The sequence below is a fragment of the Mus musculus genome, chromosome 12 (genome assembly GCF_000001635.26).
Source record: "Mus musculus strain C57BL/6J chromosome 12, GRCm38.p6 C57BL/6J".
In the NCBI taxonomy this organism is placed as follows: domain Eukaryota; kingdom Metazoa; phylum Chordata; class Mammalia; order Rodentia; family Muridae; genus Mus; species Mus musculus.
Window position 1 is genome coordinate 38,430,180 of NC_000078.6, and position 20,271 is coordinate 38,450,450.

The 20,271-nt window shown below is 36.2% G+C and overlaps 1 protein-coding gene across 8 annotated transcripts in view; it reads left to right on the forward strand.

The window, feature by feature from the left end:
* The window catches only part of Dgkb (diacylglycerol kinase, beta), a 754,071-nt gene that overhangs the window by 550,011 nt on the left and 183,789 nt on the right, over positions 1 to 20,271 (forward strand). For all 8 annotated transcript variants that reach the window (XM_006515068.3, XM_017315019.2, NM_001361688.1 and 5 more), the window contains one exon: positions 8,360 to 8,555. In XM_006515068.3, coding sequence (XP_006515131.1) covers positions 8,360 to 8,555 — 196 coding nt within the window. The remainder of the gene's footprint in view (positions 1 to 8,359; positions 8,556 to 20,271) is intronic.

Sequence of the window (20,271 nt, forward strand, 5' to 3'; positions counted from 1 at the left end):
TATATGATATATTATTAATAATTTATGCTGTTTTTAATCATATTTAGTGTAATAGTATATATTGTTGTATATGTTAAAATTAATTTATATGTATGGTATGTGTGTGCCCATGTTTAGGTATATGTCCATGTGTTTTTGCACATGTATATGGAAGCCAGAGATTGACATAGGGAACCATTGTCTGTCACCATCAATGTATTTTATTGAGAAAGACTCTAGCCACTTAACATGGAGATCATCAATTTGGCTAAACATGCTTTGCTAGTAAGCTTTAGAGATCTGTCCGTCTCTGTCTCTGCAGCCCTGGAGTACAAACAATGCACCCAGTTTATACACAGGTGTAAGGAATGCAACCACAAGTCCTCATACTTATAAAACAGGCACTTTACCCACTGAGCCATCTCTTCAGTCCTATCATTAGATGTCTAGTTATTCTATACATATACATATATTTATTTTTAAATTATATTATCAGTGTAACTTCAAGAACCAGAAATTCATAAAACTGTGTTATATTTTACATTTTGAATATTTTGTTCTGAACTATGCTAAAAGAAAATCTATAGCAGGAGCCATTCTATGCCTTTTCATAGTATGATTAGAGACCCTAATCCTTCCTGTGCCTTTCCTTCTTTGTGTCTTTCCCTGAGCAGAGATTGAAAGTATATAGATCTATAGAGCAATGCTAGGTGTGTCTCAAAGTACAATGTTTTCTAGAAGTTGCATTTGGTAGCAAAAATAGTTTGAATGAAAATAAATGTAGAAATCATTGATTTTTAAATTTCTAAAGACAGATAAAACAAGTCTTATTATAACATATAGCCTGACATCTTATTTGGGATGAAAGGAGTATTTGGGATACGTCTCAAGAAAAATGGAAGACAACTAAGTTACTTTTCTTAGAGCTATGCTTTGCAAAATTTTCCTAGTCTGACATTCTGGTTCTGTATTTTAGACTTTCTTAAGTAATCACTAGCATAGCTTTATAAACTGGATCTAATATAGTGTGGTCTCTCCATTATATTAATATATATATATATATATATATATATATATATATATATATATATATAGTGTGTGTGTGTGTGTGTGTGTGTGTTTGTGTTTGTGTTTGTGTGTGTGGATAGCAGTGTCAAGTGTGTCTTATTGCTCACATTTTAATGAATCCAATTTATCATATTAGTAGAATATGACTTTCTACCCTCAAGGTTACTTCATAATTAAATATAAGAAATCAGCACTTCGGAAATTTGATTCTGCTTGCTATTGCTTCCTATGTGTCCTAAAATCATACCAACTATGGTTTGAAAAATGTCTAACAAGTAACAAGCCATGGTAGTAACAATAGACCTCAAGCAATGGTTATGTGTTTTAATGTCAGCTCCTTCAGAAACAAGTCATTTTCTGTGTGTATGTTTATGTCACAGGGCTCTTTCATGCAGAGAGCTACTTCTGAAAAAATAAAGGTTTGAGAGAAAATAAACATCTGAGGAAATGTTTCGCAGCAAAAACTAAAATACATGTATTATTAAAATTTATCTCATGTCCTGCACTAAACAATATTCCTGCATTAGCTGGTTTAATTTTATGCTCATACTATGAATCAATGCTATAGTATAAAGTCTTCATTTAATAGTTAAATGTTTTTAATAATTTATAAGAAAAATAATTATATTCTTCACATAACAATTCAATGTAAGGAAACAAAGCAATGCTATAATCATACAACTGCTCAGGTTGAGACAGTGATTTAAAAATTGATAGTTTCAATTCAAAGAATCTTTGTTATCTTCTAACTTTAGTACAAAAAGAAAAAATATAAGTAAAATGAAAATTTTCAAAATTAAAGAAAATAGATCAAAAGCAAAGTTTACATTATTTGTGTTGGAGTATGTGTAAAGGTTATTCAACAACTTTAGACCCGTGCCTGGGATTAGAGCAGCGAGGAGCACAGGTTTTCAGTTTCCACTATCTTCCATATTCAGGGAGAGAATTAGCATTCCATAGGGCATTCAGTCTTTGGAGTGTTAGTGAATCTGGAAGATAGTAAATACAGAGATTTTTTTCCAAAATTAATTCAGATATATCAAGAGTTAACACATGCAAGAGCCTAGTGAGTAAATAATCAACTATAGTATTTTAAAAATAAGGTTGTTCTTATTTGTTAACCTGAAAATTGAGTTTTTGAAGACATTAAGCTTTTTCCACACCATGGCCCAGCCACACTCTCTTAGTACTAAGATAACCTGCCAACGCTTTATGTGTCAGTGAGTAAAATTATATTAACAACTATATTGACACAGGCATAAAAGCTGACTCGTAGAAAAATAGAGCCAATCATTGGTTATATCTCATTAAATTTAACACCTGTACCCTCAGCTCTCCAAACTTTATAAACTAAGTTTGAAGATATTTGGCAGAAAAAAAAATGTAATAGTTCTTTTAGGTACTTAGTGTTGGAAATAAGGTAACTAGGAAGTGGGATACATTTGAGACGTAAACAAATGGAATGATTAATAATAATATAAAAAGTTATCTGCAGTCGCTTCACAGCATATATTCCTTCCATTGTAGATGTTAATGACCTTGTACTTAACAAAAATACTCAGAGTTTATTAGACTGAGGCTGTTGGCTTTTAAGCTTTTATCTGTAACTAAGTTTCTTTAATTTTATTTTATTTTAATTCATTTTTTTACACTTCATATTCCATTCCTCTCCCATCCCCATCCACTCTCCAACTGCTCCACATCTCATACCTCCTTCCCACCCCACCCCATCTCCATGTGGATGCCCCCACCCCCACCCCACCTGACCTCTAAAGTCCCTGGGGCCTCCAATCTCTTGAGGGTTAGGTGCATCATCTCTGAATGAGCACAGACCTGGAAGTTCTCTACTGTATGTGTATTAGGAACCTCATATCAGGTGGTATATGCTGTCTGGAGATCCAGTGTTTGAAAGATCTCAGGGGTCCAGATTAATCAAGACCCCTGGTCCTCCTACAGAATCGCCCTTCTCCTCAACAACAGGGGTCAGATGCTTCTATCGATTGGTTGAGAGCAAATATCTGCATCTGACTCTTTCAGCTGCTTGTTGGGTCCCTCAGAGGGCAGTCATGATAGATCCCTTTTTGTGAGCTTTCCATAGTCTCAGTAATAGTGTCAGGCCCTGGGACATCCCCTTTAGCTGCATCCCACTTTGGGCCTGTCGCTGGACCTTCTTTCCCCAGGCTCCTTCCATTTCCATCCCTGTAATTCTTTCATACAGAAACAATTATGGGTCAGAGATGTGACTGTAGGATGGCAACCCCATAAATGACCTGTCTTCCCACTGGAGGTGGACTCCATAAGTTCCCTCTCCCCACTGTTAGGCACCTCATCAAAGGTCCCTCTCTATGAGTCCTGAGAGTCTCTTACCTCCCAGGTCTCTAGTGCATTCTGGGGCATCCTCCCAACCTCCTATTTTCTGAGGTTGCCTGTTTCCATTCTTTCTGCTGGCTCTCAGGGCTTCTGTCCCTTTCTCACCCAATATCAGATCAGGTTCCCCTCTACCCCCCACTGCCCTGACACCACATCCACATTCCCTCCCAAGTCCCTCCCTCCCTCGCTCTGCACTTGTGATTGCTTTTTTTTTTTTTTAGATATTTTCTTTATATACATTTCAAATGCTATCCTGAAAGTTCTCTATACCCTCCCTCCGTCCTGCTCCCCTACCCACCCACTCCCACATCCATCATGACCAAGTAGGCTTCATCCCAGGGATGCAGGGATGGTTTACTATATGGAAATCCATCAACGTAATCCACTATATAAACAAACTCAAAGACAAAAATCATATGATCATCTTGTTAGATGCTGAGAAAGCACTTGACAAACCCAACACCCCTTCAGGATAAAAGTTTTGGAAAGATCAGGAATTCAATGCCCATCCCTAAACATAATAAAAGCAATCTACAGCAAACCAGTAGCCAACATCAAACTAAATGGAGAAAAACTCAAAGCAATCCCACTAAAATCAGGGACTAGACAAGGCTGCCCACTTTCATTCTACCTATTCAATATAGTACTTGAAGTTCTAGCCAGAGCAATTCGACAACAAAAGGACATCAAGGGGATACAAATTGGGAAGGAAGAAGTCAAAATATCACTATTTGCAGATGATATGATAGTATATATGTGACCCCAAAAATTTCACCAGAGAACTCCTAAACCTGATAAACAGCTTCAGTTCAGTAGCTGAATATAAAATTAACTCAAACAAATCAATGGTCTTTCTCTACACAAAGGATAAACAGACTGAGAAAGAAATTAGGGAAACAACAACCTTCACAATAGTCAAAAATAATATAAAATACCTTGGTGTGACTCTAACTAGGGAAGTGAAAGATCTGTATGACAAGAACTTCAAGTCTCTGAAGAAAGTAATTGAAGAAGATCTCAGAAGATGGAAAGATCTCCCATGCTCATGGATTGGCAGGATTAATATTGTGATTGCTTTCTTCTCTCTCATTTGACAAAATACAACACCTCTTCATGTTAAAAATATTGGAGCGATCAGGAATTCAAAGCCCATACCGAAACACAATAAAAGCAATTTACTGCAAACCAAGAGCCAATATCAAATTAAATGGAGAAATACTTGAAACAATCCCACTGAAATCAGGGACAAGAAAAGGATGTCCACTCTCCCCATATCTATTCAATATAGTGCTCAAAGTGTCAGCTAGAACAATAAGATAACAAAAAGAGATCAAGGGGATACACACTGGTAAAGAAGAAATAAAGGTATTACTATTTGCAGATGATATGATAGTATACATAAGCAACCCCAAAAGTTCTACCAGAGAACTTCTCCAGCTGATAAACACCTTCAGCAAAGTAGCTGGATATAAAATTAACTCAAATAAATCAGTAGCCTTCCTTTACACAAAGGATAAACAGGCTGAGAAAGAAATTAGGGGAAAAAATTCCCTTCACAATAGCCACAAATAGAATCTTTTTTTTTTTTTTGAAAAGAATTATAAATCTTCAAAGCATATAGAGACATTACCTGACATGGTCTTATTCCTCGTTTATATTTCATAACCATCACCTCTGTTTTATTTTCATAAACTCAACTGATGTGCTGCAAGTTGCGGCTCCATCGCCACCTGTGTGCAACTTTCCAGATTAATGAATGTGATGTCAAAGCAAACAGAGGTGGCCTGGGGGTCTTGAGCTAGTAGTGAAACTAAACCACTCAGAGTCACCAATTTACTTAAGAACATTGCCCTGCTCTCCTGGGACTCCGTGTTCTCCAGGACTCCTTGAGAGTTTCTGGTTTGGGTTCCCTTTTCTACACTTCTCAGAGGATGACTAACTTCAAACCACACATGCCGTTGACTATAGACAGGGAAACCAGGCATGGTAGTGTGTGCTGGTGTGTCTTCGATGTCTCCCCTAACTCCACCAGCTCAATTAAGAAAACAAAAAACAAAAAACAAAACCCGAAAGACTTTGTGCGACATGCTCTCCTTTTTCTGCACATGAACAAAGGAATCTTCCTTCACTAATTCTGAAAGTAACTTGTCACAGCGGGGTCCGAGGGCCTAGTCACATAATTGTCTTAGTGTGCTGCCTGCTGTGTTCAATATTGAGTGGAAATGGAAGCCAGTCCTGGGCTCCAGCTTATTTCACAATTCTTCTGTTATTTAAATGATTTTAGTCAGTTTGGGGGAAGCCAGACCTTTATAAATTAACAGCAGGGAAATACCAAAGGTGTCAGATTGCATATTTATCATCTTTTTCGTGTAATACTTAAATATGTATTAAGAAGTGACTGACATAAATTAGGCGGTTTTCAGAAGCCACAGGCCGTGGCTTGTAGAAGACCCCCTTCTGCTTGACATTTCATCCTTGTCAAAGATCAAATTATTTTAATTTAGGCTGCAAATTATAAGGAATGAAGACTTCTTTGTGGGAATTCCCTGTGGTAATCTGACTTTTGTTGTTACTGCTGCTTGTCAGTGTGCAAAAGATATAATATGCATGCAAATAAGGTTAAAAAATATGTACTATCTAATTATCCAGCCAGTGCGTTCCACTTGAAGACAGTGGGAGGCCTGACACACAGTATGTGTTTGATTCATTGAGGCCTGCAGGGTATTTACACAAGATTACTTTTAATTATGAAATTAATATCTGTTTATCTAGAATATATAGCAGTGAGTGAGTATACACAGGAGCAGAATTCTTTAGTAAAAAGAAATGATCTTAATTTAATATGTAAAAAGGAAGAAAAACGCACTTGTTTCAGGAAAAAAAAAAAAAGAATCATAACACCCAGAAATAGGGTCCTCTTCAGGGAAAAGGATCGAATGAAAACTTAGTTCATTTTGCAGAAGTGTTTCTTCAACAGTGATGTGGACTAAGATGTGTGGCTTTGTAACACTGGGCTGGTACTTCCCTGCACACGAAGCAGCTCTAGCTTCATGGAGAGGGGGCAAACGTGGAGACACACAGGATTCCAAATGTTCTGTTGTGGTTTCTATGGGGTATTGCCTCTTCAAAGACTGAAAGTCAGGGTTTTCTTGAGGATTTTAGTTAGTGTTTAAGTTAGTGATGACCTTATTATTGTAGGACAATAGGTGGTAGCAACCCTTTAAAGAAAAACGGCTACTTTTAAAATGCTTGTCCCTAAAAGAGCACTTTGAAAGTATTTCAATTTGTTATGTATTGTTTTCCTTAGCTTACAATAGAGTATGGAAGAATAATATTTGTGATAGTAATAATGACTGTCACTTTGGAAAATATAAATCAGAATAAAAAATAAACAAGTTATCACTTCACAAAATAAAGAAGAGAGAGAGAGAGAGAATAAGGGTTGGAGATAAGTGGTTAAAAGCCTTTATTGCTCTATCAGAAAATCCAGGTTAGATCTCCAGTGCCCACGCATGTTAGTCAGGTCACAGTCACCCGTAATTCTCCCACAATGAATCGGATGCCCTCTCCTGGACTTCACAGGCACCTGTACACACACACACACACACACTTGCATGTGCACACACACACACTCGCATGCACATACCAGCCCTACAGAATAATCTCCTAATCCTCCACACAAATCCATCAATATTAATAAACAGAAAGTTTAAAAAGTGTAAAAAATCTGACCTGTCTGGCTGTATAAAATGGCAATTGGTTAACCACATTTGTAACATGGGGAAAAAAAACCCAATCTTTCAGGTTCTATCATCCAACAAGTAAGCAACATTGGCTGGAGAATCCTTGAACTGCTCCTGCTGACATCTCCCTCACTCCATTCTGTCTGTCTTCCACATTCATCTGGACAGCCATGCCTCTCCTTACTTCTCATGTGCTTAGAATGTGAATTCATACTCACTCCGAAGTAACTGGGATTTCTGGGATCGCCATTTGGGACTGAGTTCACTTTTCCTTTATAAACATCTATCAATATATTTCATTTCTTGCCAAAAAAAGAAAAAAAGAAAAAACAGAAAGAAAGAAAGAAAGAAAGAAAGAAAGAAAGAAGGAAAGAAAGAAAGAAAGAAAGGAAGGAAGGAAGGAAGGAAGGAAGAGAGAGAGAGAGAGAAAGAGAGAGAGAGAGAGAGAGAGAAAGAGAGAGAGAGAGAGAGAGAAAGAAAGAAAGAAAGAAAGAAAGAAAGAAAGAAAGAAAGAAAAAGAAAAAAGGACAGAAGGAAGATAGGAAAGACAGACAGCAGACAGACTGGCAGAAAGAGAGAGAGAGAGAGAGAGAGAGAGAGAGAGAGAGAGAGAGAGAGAGAGAGAGAGAGAGAAAAGAAGAAGAAGAAGAAGAAGAAGAAGAAGAAGAAGAAGAAGAAGAAGAAGAAGAAGAAGAAGAAGAAGAAGAAGAAGAAGAAGAAAAAGAGAAGGGGAAGACAAGAGAAGAGAAGGGGAGGGGAGGGGCAGGAGGGAAGGAGAAAAGGGAAGAGACCAGAGACCAAGGCAGGTACAGGAGGATCATGAATTCAAATAAATCTGTCATTCAAAAGAAGTAATGATAATAACAATTTCTTCATTCCTAAATTAGACCTTCTTCATCTGCAATTTGTGTATTGGAGTTACAGAAATCATAAACATGTCTCTCTCCGAAATGTTTCCTATAGAGTAAAACACATTGGTGATGTGGTATGACAGTTTCTAATATTTATAAATGGCAATATTTTAATGTTGCTGCATTTTTGTTCTTTGTATTGGCATGACTTTAAAATAACTTTTTTTTAAAAGAGAAGTAATAAAAAAGCAAGGAGACATGAAACACTTCCTCTCTCTCACTCCCTTCCTCCCTCCTTCCCTCCTTCCCTCTCTTTTCCCCTCCTTTCCTCTCTTTCTCTCTCTCCAGTGTGATGGAGTACAAATAGATTTGATAAACATCTCTCTGGAAGGAATTGCAATTTTGAATATACCAAGCATGCATGGAGGATCTAATCTTTGGGGAGAGTCTAAAAAGAAAAGAAGCCATCGACGAATAGAGAAAAAAGGCTCTGACAAAAGACCCACTCTCACAGATGCAAAAGAGCTGAAGTTTGCAAGTCAAGGTAAGACTTCCCAAAATTATACATTAAATTGTTTATAACTCTTGTTCCAAAGGCTACCTGGAAAAAAGAAAGTCTTTCAGATGCCTATATATGATTAAATTTTAGAGGACTCTAAAATTATATACACTTAGGTTTTACTTCTTTTCTAGTCTTTCGATGGTGATAGCTTTTCTTCCACAGAAAGCAAAATGTACAGTATGTGTGCAGTAAGAATCGAATAGAAAATACTATATTCTGAGCTCTTTTGGAATTGACTCATCTTAAGTAGTTGTACCAAACACCCAGTTCTTTTGTAAAAGACTTTACTCTTGTCTCTTCAGGCAAGATATGATAGTTAAAACATCTTGTATTAAGTTACTATGTTTCAATATACTTTTATCTGCTTCTGTTTTTCTAGAAAGTTAAAGCCACTATTAAGGCTCTGACAAACAAGGAGCAAGGGTTAACAAACAGGATCCACAGCTATAGGAATATATTTTTGACACCATTATAATATAGTTATATTGTAGAATGACAAATAATTATTGATAGATATTATAATCAAAGACACCAAAGTGAAGATAACCTCCATAGTTTACACACACACACACACACACACACACACACACACACACACACACACGGTACTTTAATATTTTTAATTTCAAAAATATATCTAATATTATTAATAGCACTAAGAAAGAAGAAAGCCTGTTGATATAGGCATGAGTATTCCTCCCTGAAATTCTGTAACTCTGGTAGCTAAATCAGGAGCTACCAGAATTTGAAGCCAACTGTGAGTAAATAGAGGGTTATACAAAGACAGACACTATCAAATAAATAAAGAGAAAAATATAAATTTTATTATCTCTGTAGCCAAAGCAAAATATGAAGAGGTTATTCTATAACAGAATGAGGCCTCAATATAACTAGATAAATAATACATGAAGTGGTTGGTACACTTGATATTCTCTTATGTAACTGACTCAAATTTAAGCTGGGGACAATGGCTTCTGTTAAGTGGAATTTAGTATCCCAAAGTGGCAAACATTGAAGGATAGTGTGTCACATGTCCTTCATAAGACCAACTCAATGCAATGTGGCGGAGACAGACAATTTTGGCAAGAAACTAATTAAAACATTTTGTAAGAATGAGTACAACAATAGGAAATGACATAAAAATGGAATTTTGAAGACTATATATACAGAAAACATGAGTAGCTTGTCCTATATTAATAAATAGAAAACATGTACAATTATTACTTTGTAGAAATGTTGACAGTAATACTATATTTATAATGAACACCAAATAATTTATACTAAATCTATTTTGACAGAATATGAAATTCAGATCATCATGGATCAAGTTACATGACTTAAATATAATTAGATTTCCATTTAAATATAAGTAGATTTCTCAGATTATCTGTAAAAATTCTGAATGTTGGAATAATCCTAGGACCTTAGTAAGAGTAAAATCAAGCTGTAAAACTTCTAATTATACAGATTACATGTTATATACTACAACGTATTCATTGCTTCTTAAGTTACAAATATTTTTGTTACACATATATTTAATATATGTAGTATTTTTTCAGGTTTCTGTTCTAATGTATGTATATTTACATTAGACTATACATAAATATTCTATATATTGAAATGTATGGTATATTCTTCTCATCTCTCTATTCCTAAATATTACCCAAGTAAGTTACACTTGCCACTGAGCTCTCCAAGCCTCTATGGCTCATGAATGCTCTTCCCAGGCAGAGGTATGAAAAGGCATGCCTGCATCACGCTTTATAGAACTAGCAGACAGGTGCCATTTGCTTGGCTTCATCACTGCCCGCTACACACTTTAACTTTAAGGTTGTGTATTCGAAATAAAGCTACAAGGATACCAGCCTCAACTATTTTCACAGACCTGTTGTCAAGTGAAGAGTCTCTTATTCCTACTTCTCCCTCTCCACTGCGAAGCTGTCAGAGCCAGTTTCTCACACATAAGCAGAAAGGAGAGAATGCAAATACGCGGGGATTGTGGCTCAGAAATACTGTATCATATGGCATTTGTTTGGAGCAAGTTTGAGACTGATCAGGCTCAAGTATCTGCTTCCTTTGGTAACTTGCTGTGTGTGCTTACATTTCTGACCTAGTTGTATTTCCAGATCAATTTTTGCAATATTTTATTTGAATATTTTAAAACCAATTATTATTGTCTTTTCTTTATTTTAATTTTAGAAAGTAAAAAAATGATCAATTTGGTGTATTTTGAAACATAGTGGCCAAATATTTCTCAAAATACTTGTAAGTTTGGGTTTAATATTTATGGTGTTAATTATTAAGTGTTATACTTAATGTGTAAAAATAAATTTAATAGTAAAATTAGCCATATGTGCCCCTTTCTCAAATATTTTAGTACTTTATTTTTTTAATTTCTTGATATGGAAACAGGTGTGATATTGTGTCATTACAGACATTGTTTTGTACTCTTAAAATATGTTTTTATAAACTCAGAATTTATTATTTTATTTTCATAATTTTCCACATCAATGGATCTACTCTCCATTTCATACACATGACCATTGCTTTCTCATTATTTTAAAACTGTGTTTTATAAAGTACTGTTAGTGGTGCCTATATTCTTTTAGGTATATGGCAATCCACTGGAGTGTGTTAGAAATACCACACTCGGGCTATTATAGATCTCTCTCTCCCTCTCTCCCTCTCTCTCCCCCTCTCCCCCTCTCCCCCTCTCCCTGCCTGTCTTTCTCTGTCTCTCTGTCTCTCTTTGTCTCTCTCCCTCTTTCTGTCTGTCTCTGTCTGTTTCTCTCTTCCTCTTTCTCTTTTTCTCTCCCTCTCTATCTCTCTCTTTGGCTCTGGCTCTCTCCATTTCTCTGTCTGTCTCTTTCTGTCTGTCTCTCTTGCTCTGTTTCTCTCTGTCTCTCTCCTGATAGTTATCAATTATCATTAAAATTTCTTCAGCTAGGGGTGGGACTGTATGCCTATTTTCCCCCTCCATACAGGTAATTTGTCTCTCTTGAGCTATGCCAGACCTTGTACACACTGCCACAGTCACTCTGAGTTCATTTTTTTTCTAAAATCATTGTTTCTTAATAGTCATCCACCACCTTTGTCTCTTCACCTTCTATCCTGTCCCCTGCAATGAACGCTGAGCCTTGGAAGGAAGTGAATGTAGTGTAAATGTCCTACTTAGGGCTGAGAGCTCTATGGTCACTTATTCTCAGCCCTTTTGCCTTTGTGCTTTTCTGTGGTACTCACCATTTACTGCGAAAAAGGGAGCTTCCACAGTGAGGCTTAAGAGATCCAGGGACTTGGGAACAGTAGTCAGCTTGGGCTTTAGAATGGCTATGGTAACATTTAAACCCAGGTTAACAACTCCTACGCTTACAAAATACCTAAGTGCAGCAGTGGAAAACTGAGAAATTACTTCTTAATTTAAAGAATTAAGAGAAAGTTTGAGCTATATTTTAAAACATATATAAAGAAACATGTATAAGTGCAAAGAGCACGACTCAATTTGGTGAATGAACCCCTCAGGTCCCTTGGCTGCCGGGATGGGAGATGCCTAGCAGGTTCACTCGCTTGCTGTCTTTGAGAGCACTCAGGAGATCAAAATATTAGTCAGTGTTTTGGTTGGGAATTCTACTGCTGACTTAATTCAGAGTTGAACAAAATTATAAGTAATTTGCTTAATTATATTATCATTCCATTGAGACACAGTGAACTAGTTGGATACAATTCTGAAACATGCACTCACATGCTCCCCATTAAGCAGACATTTTCTTTATGTGTGTTTATAAATACAAATGAGTGTATTAAATACAGACAGCATTGCCTTTAAAGGAAACAATGCCATAGACCAAGTTATCTTCCATGCTCCTGCCGTTAATACTTAATCTTCCCCATGTCTCTGCAGCTACTGAGTTCATCCGAACGGTCTCCCTTCTTCTAAATTAACCTGAGAGAGATGTCTAATAAATTCACTCACATTAATGTATAAATGACTGATTGCAGACAAAAGGAGAGGTATTTGCATTTTAAAAGACATAAAGGCCTTCAGCTAAAACATTATTTTTCATCCTGCATTCTACTGAGTTATAGCTGTGATTCTTCAGCAGTTTTTAAAGACTTAGTTCAACTTCCTTACAGTATTTTGGGACACTTTAAAGACAAACTTAATAAAAATAAAATAAATTATTCCTATTAAAATTGTTTTCCATATTAACTATTTTTGCATTATGAACACATTTATCTACATATGCATGCATAAATAAATCACCATACTTTCAAAAGTCTATTCTGCAATAATCATTTAAAATAACATGTCTCTGAATATTTATTGGAGGAAATGTAAACATGTACTACATATTATCACCATAAAACACATGAACCACCTGAAAATAAAAGACCAACATATTCAGATACTTTTGTTTGGCCCACATTCCAAATGGCACTAAGCAATCAATGGAAGCAAAAAGATGACCATCGCCAGAATCTAAAGGAAAGAGTACATCATTTGATAATAGCGCTTAAGCCCATAAACACAATACACTAATTAGCTTTTTCCAAAAAATAACAAGCTTATTCTCATTCGTAAAGCAACCAACTATGTGACTGTCAGAGTAAGTTTGATTTAAACATATTCATCATTCAACTTCCTGAAAGAAGCCAGGCATAAAACTGAAAATGTTAGCCAGGCGTGGTGGCACACACACATCTTTAATCCCAGCACTTGGGAGGCAGAGGCAGGCGAATTTCTGAGTTCGAGGCCAGCCTGGTCTACAAAGTAAGTTCCAGGACAGCCAGGGCTATACAGAGAAACCCTGTCTCGAAAAAACAGAAAAAACAAACAAACAAACAAACAAACAAAAACCTGAAAATGTTAATTCTGTGTATACAATGAACAAAATAGAGTAAATTAAATTTGGAGTGAAAGTCTGAACCAGGTAGCAAATTCCATTCCATACATTTGTATGGACAGAGGTGGAAACCAATCACATTTAAAGGGCATCTTTAACCAGCACAGTAAGATGGGAGGGAGTAGGTTATGGCAAACATTCCCCTATCTACTGATATGATATTCAAATAGTATACATATGAAAATATTAAAATGCACCTTTGGAAGGCATTTTTTAACTCAAGTATGAGGATTTCACAAAGAACTGAGTCATTTTATTTCTAGTAGATTTAGTTTGAATGGAAAGAGACAGTCATGCAATTTACCAGTAAGATATTGTTAGTTATTACAGATCTCTAAGGAAGAACATAGGAAATTTATGTAGTTTCATTACATATCTGCCTATCAGGGAAGTCTCAACATCATGCTACCATAATAAAATATAAAAAATGAAAAAGTAAAAAGCTATGATATTCCCACAATTCATCAAAGCATTGTCAAAAATGTTAGAGGCTGACTACCTTGAAATTATTAGCAATTTAAAAGTCCAAAATTCGAACTCCTTGTATTTATACAAAGTAGTATGGCTTTTCACACTTATACATTTTTAAATATTGCTTCATTTGCAAGATGTTGGCTGTAATCAAAGGTTTGAAAACTACTGAGCAAAAGGTATTGCATTCAAACTTTAAAGCCAGAGGGAAAGGAGGGGCTACCAGGAACAGTTGGACTTCTGCTTGAATTCTCATTCAGTGAATAAAGCTTTTCACAAAGATATTGTCAGCCAGTACCTGTCATAGAAAAGGTTATCTTAAACTAATTAACATATGATGTCATCCAAACTTTTTTCAATGATTTCATTTACATTTAACAAAGCTAATTCTTTTATTTGGCCAGAATATCCCAACTCTAACTTGTCACTCACTGATAGAAAATGAATTGATTACCACTTACTCAATGGTTTAAAACTCCGAGTCAAACACACACATGTGCACACATGCACATGTGCACACAGGTACACACTCATGAACACAAGCACCCACAGTCACAAACACACACTTGCACATACACAATTACATGCACACACACAGAGACACACATAGACACGCATGACCACATTGACCCACAGATGCACATAAGTACATTAATACACATGGGCACACACCCACTGGTGAACTTTAGCCTGTGTTTCACGTTTATTTCTGGTGAGAATTCCTGTTGTTATAACACAGTAAAATAACTAAATCAAGGAATACAAACATCCATTAGACAAGGCTAAAACTATGTAGTAGGCTAAGAAAAACTAATGTTTAGAATCTTTAAACAAAACAAAACAAAACAAAACTAGTGATTAAGGCTAGAAGACATGTCTGTGCTCACAGGTGCTTATTGCTAAGCCTGGTGACTTGGATTGAATACCCAGAATACAAAAATACAAATGGAAGAAGAAACCTGACTCTCACAAATGAACTCCTGACCTCCACACATATCATAGCACATACATTGCCACACACTAATACCTACATGTGCATGAGCATACACACTAAAACAAATAAATATTTTTTTAAAACTAGTCTATAATGAGCTATTATTGCCAGTATCTTTCTACATAAAATGTACTATATGTGACTCCAGCCAACAATAAGCATTTCTGTAGTTTAATACAGGGTATAGTCAGGTAGTTTTCTAGATTCACAGACATTATGAAATGAATCTCCCCTCCCCCCCACTGGAGTTTATTGGAATGATTTACTGGTTGCACTCACACCAATTAATCTACCAATGGCTAGCTGTGAATGAAAAGTCCAGGAATCTAGTAGTTGCTTAGTTCCAGAATTCTGGGTGTCTCCATTGGCTTTCTTTATTATTATTATTATTATTATTATTATTATTATTATTATTATTATTAATTATTATTATTATTGTTGTTGTTTGTTTGTTTGTTTTCGAGACAGGGTTTCTTTGTGTAGTCCTGACTGTCCTGGAACTCACTCTGTAGACAAAGCTGGCCTCAAACTCAGAAATCCGCCTGCCTCTGCCTCTCAAGTGCTGGGATTAAAGGCGTGTGCCACCACGCCCAGAATTGGCTTTCTTTAAAAGATGAGATCTTGAAAAAGTAGACTCCAATGCCAGTGAAGGGCTGGATGTGCTAGCATGGCAAGGGCAAGCAGGCAAAGAGCAAACCTTCCTTCTTCCATGTCCTTATCTACAATTCTAGCGGGTGTGACCCAAATTAAAGGTGTGTCTTCCCACTTATAGATCCTGTTCAAAAGCCAGTGTCTTCCTACCTCAAAGGTCTGGTCTAGAAATGGATTCATTCATGTGAAACCAAGCATAGTTATCACAGGGGTGCCCTCCATTTCTAGATTGTAGTTCATTCCATATAACATCATTGACAACCAAGAATAGCCATTGCAAGTTCACACTTGTCAACTTGACACATACTCTTACCTTCATATGTCATGATTAATTTCAAAAAAAAAAATAACCAGGTTATAATGATGCCTAAACCTAAGTTTCCTGTGTACATTCTCAAATGCATTATAAATTTAGAATAAATAACAATGCCTTTTGGGGGTCATACTTTCAGTATTCTCTTAATTGATATTACAACATATGATAAAGAAAATGAATGAAAATGCAAATATATGTACAAATGGAATCTTAATAAAATAGACCAAAGCACTTGTGTTAACTATAATCCTGATTTCTACAACTGTTCACATGGCCTTAGCATGTATTTATAACTACTTTTCTCTACTACCCATTCAGTAATTCCTCTACCCTCTGCAAGCACCTCAGCAGGTTTTATGTCTTTTTCTAAAGGAGTGACCCATGTCTACATTACTCACAGGTCTGTATACTTTGTCATCCTGACTGAACTAGGCTGTTTAGTTTCCCATTATATTTAATCAAAGGACATTGTAGTACTAAGAGATGTCCTAAAGGATTGCCTACACTCCAGACATAGTCTTCCTTACCACCATTGTGGAGAAACAATCAGCTTTCACATGGTGATCTAGGTCAACCACCCCTCCTAAAACTGCTATTCCTTTATTAGCCTGTTGGTTGAAGGGCATTAGAAGCCCACAATGACAAGGGAGGAATCTGAGCTTCCAGTTTAATGGATTTTTTCTTGTGGCTCCTTGCAGGAACACTCTCTGTTCTAGAAACAAAACATCTAGCCAAGCAGAACGTAGGGATTCAGGAACAGGAAGCAAAACTTCCCTTGTGGGTCAGTAGGAGTAATAGTGACTGAAATTACTCTCTTTTCCCTCCCTTGATTCCTGGAGCTGTGTACCCTGGCTATGGGAGAAACTGTACCATGTATCCGATGTACCTTCTTCTCAAGAACCCAACTCCATCCTTCCAGGCTTCTGCCACCTAACTGATGCTATAACTGTGCCTTCACAATATCATTCTATATTTCTAGAAATATTGCTGCTTCAAGATCATAGGGGAGATAATAAGTTCAGTGTATTCCATGATTGTGGGGCCATTGTCACACTCCTCTGGCTGTGTGTGAAGTGAATTCCTTGGTTTGAGGCAATACAGTGTGGAATACCACCATAGTGGATAAGGCATTCTGTAAATCCATGGATCATGGTTTTGGAAGAATCATTATGTGCAATAAAGGCAAATCCACAGCCAGAATAAGTATCTATTTCAAATACCAAACATATTGTTATTCCATTTTGAATTCTACATTCATTGTAGAACTAAGCAAGAAAGATGAGAGACAAAAGATAGACAGTGAGTATTGTGATTGGATGGTAAGGGATATTTTCATATCATGTGGCTTCAATGTTGCTTTTCTTATAAATGGCAGAAATTAGGAAGAGAAAAAGGGGAAGAATTCAACACAAACTACATGCATCAAAGGGAATAAATTAGAAAATATCTGCAAAGCGTTGGCAAAATTTGACATCTTCTTTTGCCTGTGATGATAAACAAGATAATTAATTCTGTCTTCATCTTTTAAGTGAGGATATGAACTCTGAGATTGGATTATAATGTATGTATACTGTACATTACATTATGCAGATAGCTGCACAAAGAGGAGTCACGTAGTAGGACTGTCACTTTCTGTGTCTTGAACAAATCATACTCATTAGCAAGTCTGTGCTAAAGACATTTGTTAGCCATTGTTATTCATTCTCTACATATTTCTGTGGGTTTTTTAGGGTAATTTAGAAGGCAGTGCCTACCTTGCCTAAATATAAAAGCAATGTTCATCTTAGAGCTGTAGATGCTGTATTTGGCATTCAAAGCCAGGCAAGCAGAATGACTTCCAAAAATTTAAATTCAGTGATTAAGTCAATTAAATTTAGAAACAAGAATAGGATTTCATGTTGCACAATTATACCTAGATGTTAAAATTATTGAAAAAAGATCATGGCATTTGAAAGGTTTCATTTCACACATACACAAAATGCATTTAACAATATCATGATAATTTCAGTGGCTGAAAACAGATAGATCCAAACATTTGCTATTTAGTAACCTTTAAAGGAGACGTCTCAAAATGAGTTCTTAATTGTATGTTTTTAAACTGCCTCTTTAGAAATGTATCAGCATTTAGAAATGAAGTAATTGCACATACTTAGTAAAGCTACCTAAATACCAAATTTGAAATGAAGATTATATAATATAGCTGGGCATCTTAAAGTGATAGCAATATGATATATTTTTATGATATATATAGGTGCATGTGTGTGTGTGTGTGTGTGTATGTGTGTGTGTGTGTGTGTGTGTGTACATATGCATGTAGATATGGAAGACTGAACAGAATTTCAATTGTCATCCTCAGAAATGTTCATAACCCTTTTGAAACAAGATCATCCATTGGCCAGTATGCTATGGAAACTATTTATGATAGTCTGATTGGCTACCAAGAGCTAGGAATTCTTTTACATTTGTCTTTGTGACAGTAGGATTTCAAACGGGCAACACCACTCCTGGCTTTATTTTGTTCTGTGTGGATTCTGGAAATCAACTCAAGTGTTTTTATTCTGAGAAGAGCCATCCCAGAGAACATCACTGATTTTACATATATATATATCACATACTTAATAAAGCTACCCAAATACAAAATTTGAAATGTAAGATTCTATAACATATCTGGGCATCTTAAAGTGATAACACTATGATATATTTCAATGATGCATATATATGCATGTGTGTTTGTGTATGTATACATATTCATGTAGATATGGAAGACTGAACAGAACTTCAAAACAGTCTTAAGTGAATGTTAGCAATAGTAGGACAAATAAGTCAAGGAAAACTGAACAAAATAAAATTTTGGTAGCAATTTCGTTTTGAAAAAACAAACAAATTTGTACCTTAGCAATCAATATAGCAGGATCCTGAGAAGACTGAAAGAGATTTTTCTCTTTGTGGCCCTTATTTGAGATTCATAGCAAACCTCTCACCTGATTCCTGCAGCAAAATACTTACATTGCAAAGTACTGAACACTGCCTAAAGCCCTTCTTTATTCCTGGCCACTGATTTTAATTGTACCTTCAAAAAAGATGGAAAATATAAATGTTTTTAACATGCTACCTTGTACAGATGATGATGGTGTATGGTACCAGTAACAAAACTAGTATCTTTTCCCCTGTGACATCTATACAGTCCTAAGTCTGCTAAAAATAATGTCAAGATTTTATCCAGATTATGAGTGTGTGTGATTGTAACTAAACTTCAGTTTTGCAGTAACTGAAATCATGTATATAGATATATAGATATGTGGGTGTGTGCAGGCACACAATGTGTGTATGTATCAAGTTAAAATAGCAAGAAGTATATAAGTAGTGATTAATTAGCAACCTGTAGAGAGTGCATTAAAATGTGAAGCCCCATAGTAGGAATATCAATATGAACTAACAATTACCCCCAGAGCTCCTTGGAACTAAACCACCAATCAAAGAAAACACATATTGGGACATGTAGCTCTAGCTGTATATGTAGCTGAAGATGGCCTAGTCAGTCATCAATGGGAGGAGAGGCCTTAGGTTCTGTGAAGGTTCTATTCCCCAGTATAGGGGAATGCAGGACTGGGAATGAGAGTGGTGGGTTGGAGAGCAGGAGGAGGGGGGAGGGAATAGGGGATTTTCGGAGGGAAAACTAGGAAAGGCAATAACATTTGAAATGTAAATAAAGAAAATATCAAATTTAAAAAGGGGGGCATGTAGAATGTTTATGTGTACATAGGAGTCTTGTGAAGTTTCATAGTCCACATATGAAGCCACCGTTTGGGCTTCCTCCATCGACAGTGCTGGGGCAACCTTATCCGTTCAGAGTGATAGATAATTTGCAGCTGCAGTAATAAATGCCCTTTGGATTACTTATAATGACTTGTCCTATTATCAAGGGTCTGGGAGAGATTGATGACAACAAATTAGAAAGGCATTTTTAACATTGTAAACATGGAAAGGGGTCACAAAGCCATGGGGTGACTTTATTAAGAGTGGACCTAGGTTGAGATTAAGATTTCCTCCTATTTTAAGGAGTTCACTTTGCTTTCCATCAAGATAAAAAAAAAATACTGCCGAGGGACATCTGGAACTCAAGTCAGAAGTAAACTTCAATTTACTTGTGGAAGGGCATCTATCTCCCTTGAAGATTTCAATACTGGAGGGATTTTGAACTTTTCTCTTAATTATAGATTTGTTTCCAATCATTTCTGTTGTTATGATTAAATGGACACTGTCTAACACTTGGTTCTCCTTCCGTGCACTTACATAACTCACTGGAGTGTCTCCCAGAGAACAAAGAAGCCTGTTTCTTGCATGAGTCAAATCCTACCATCTACT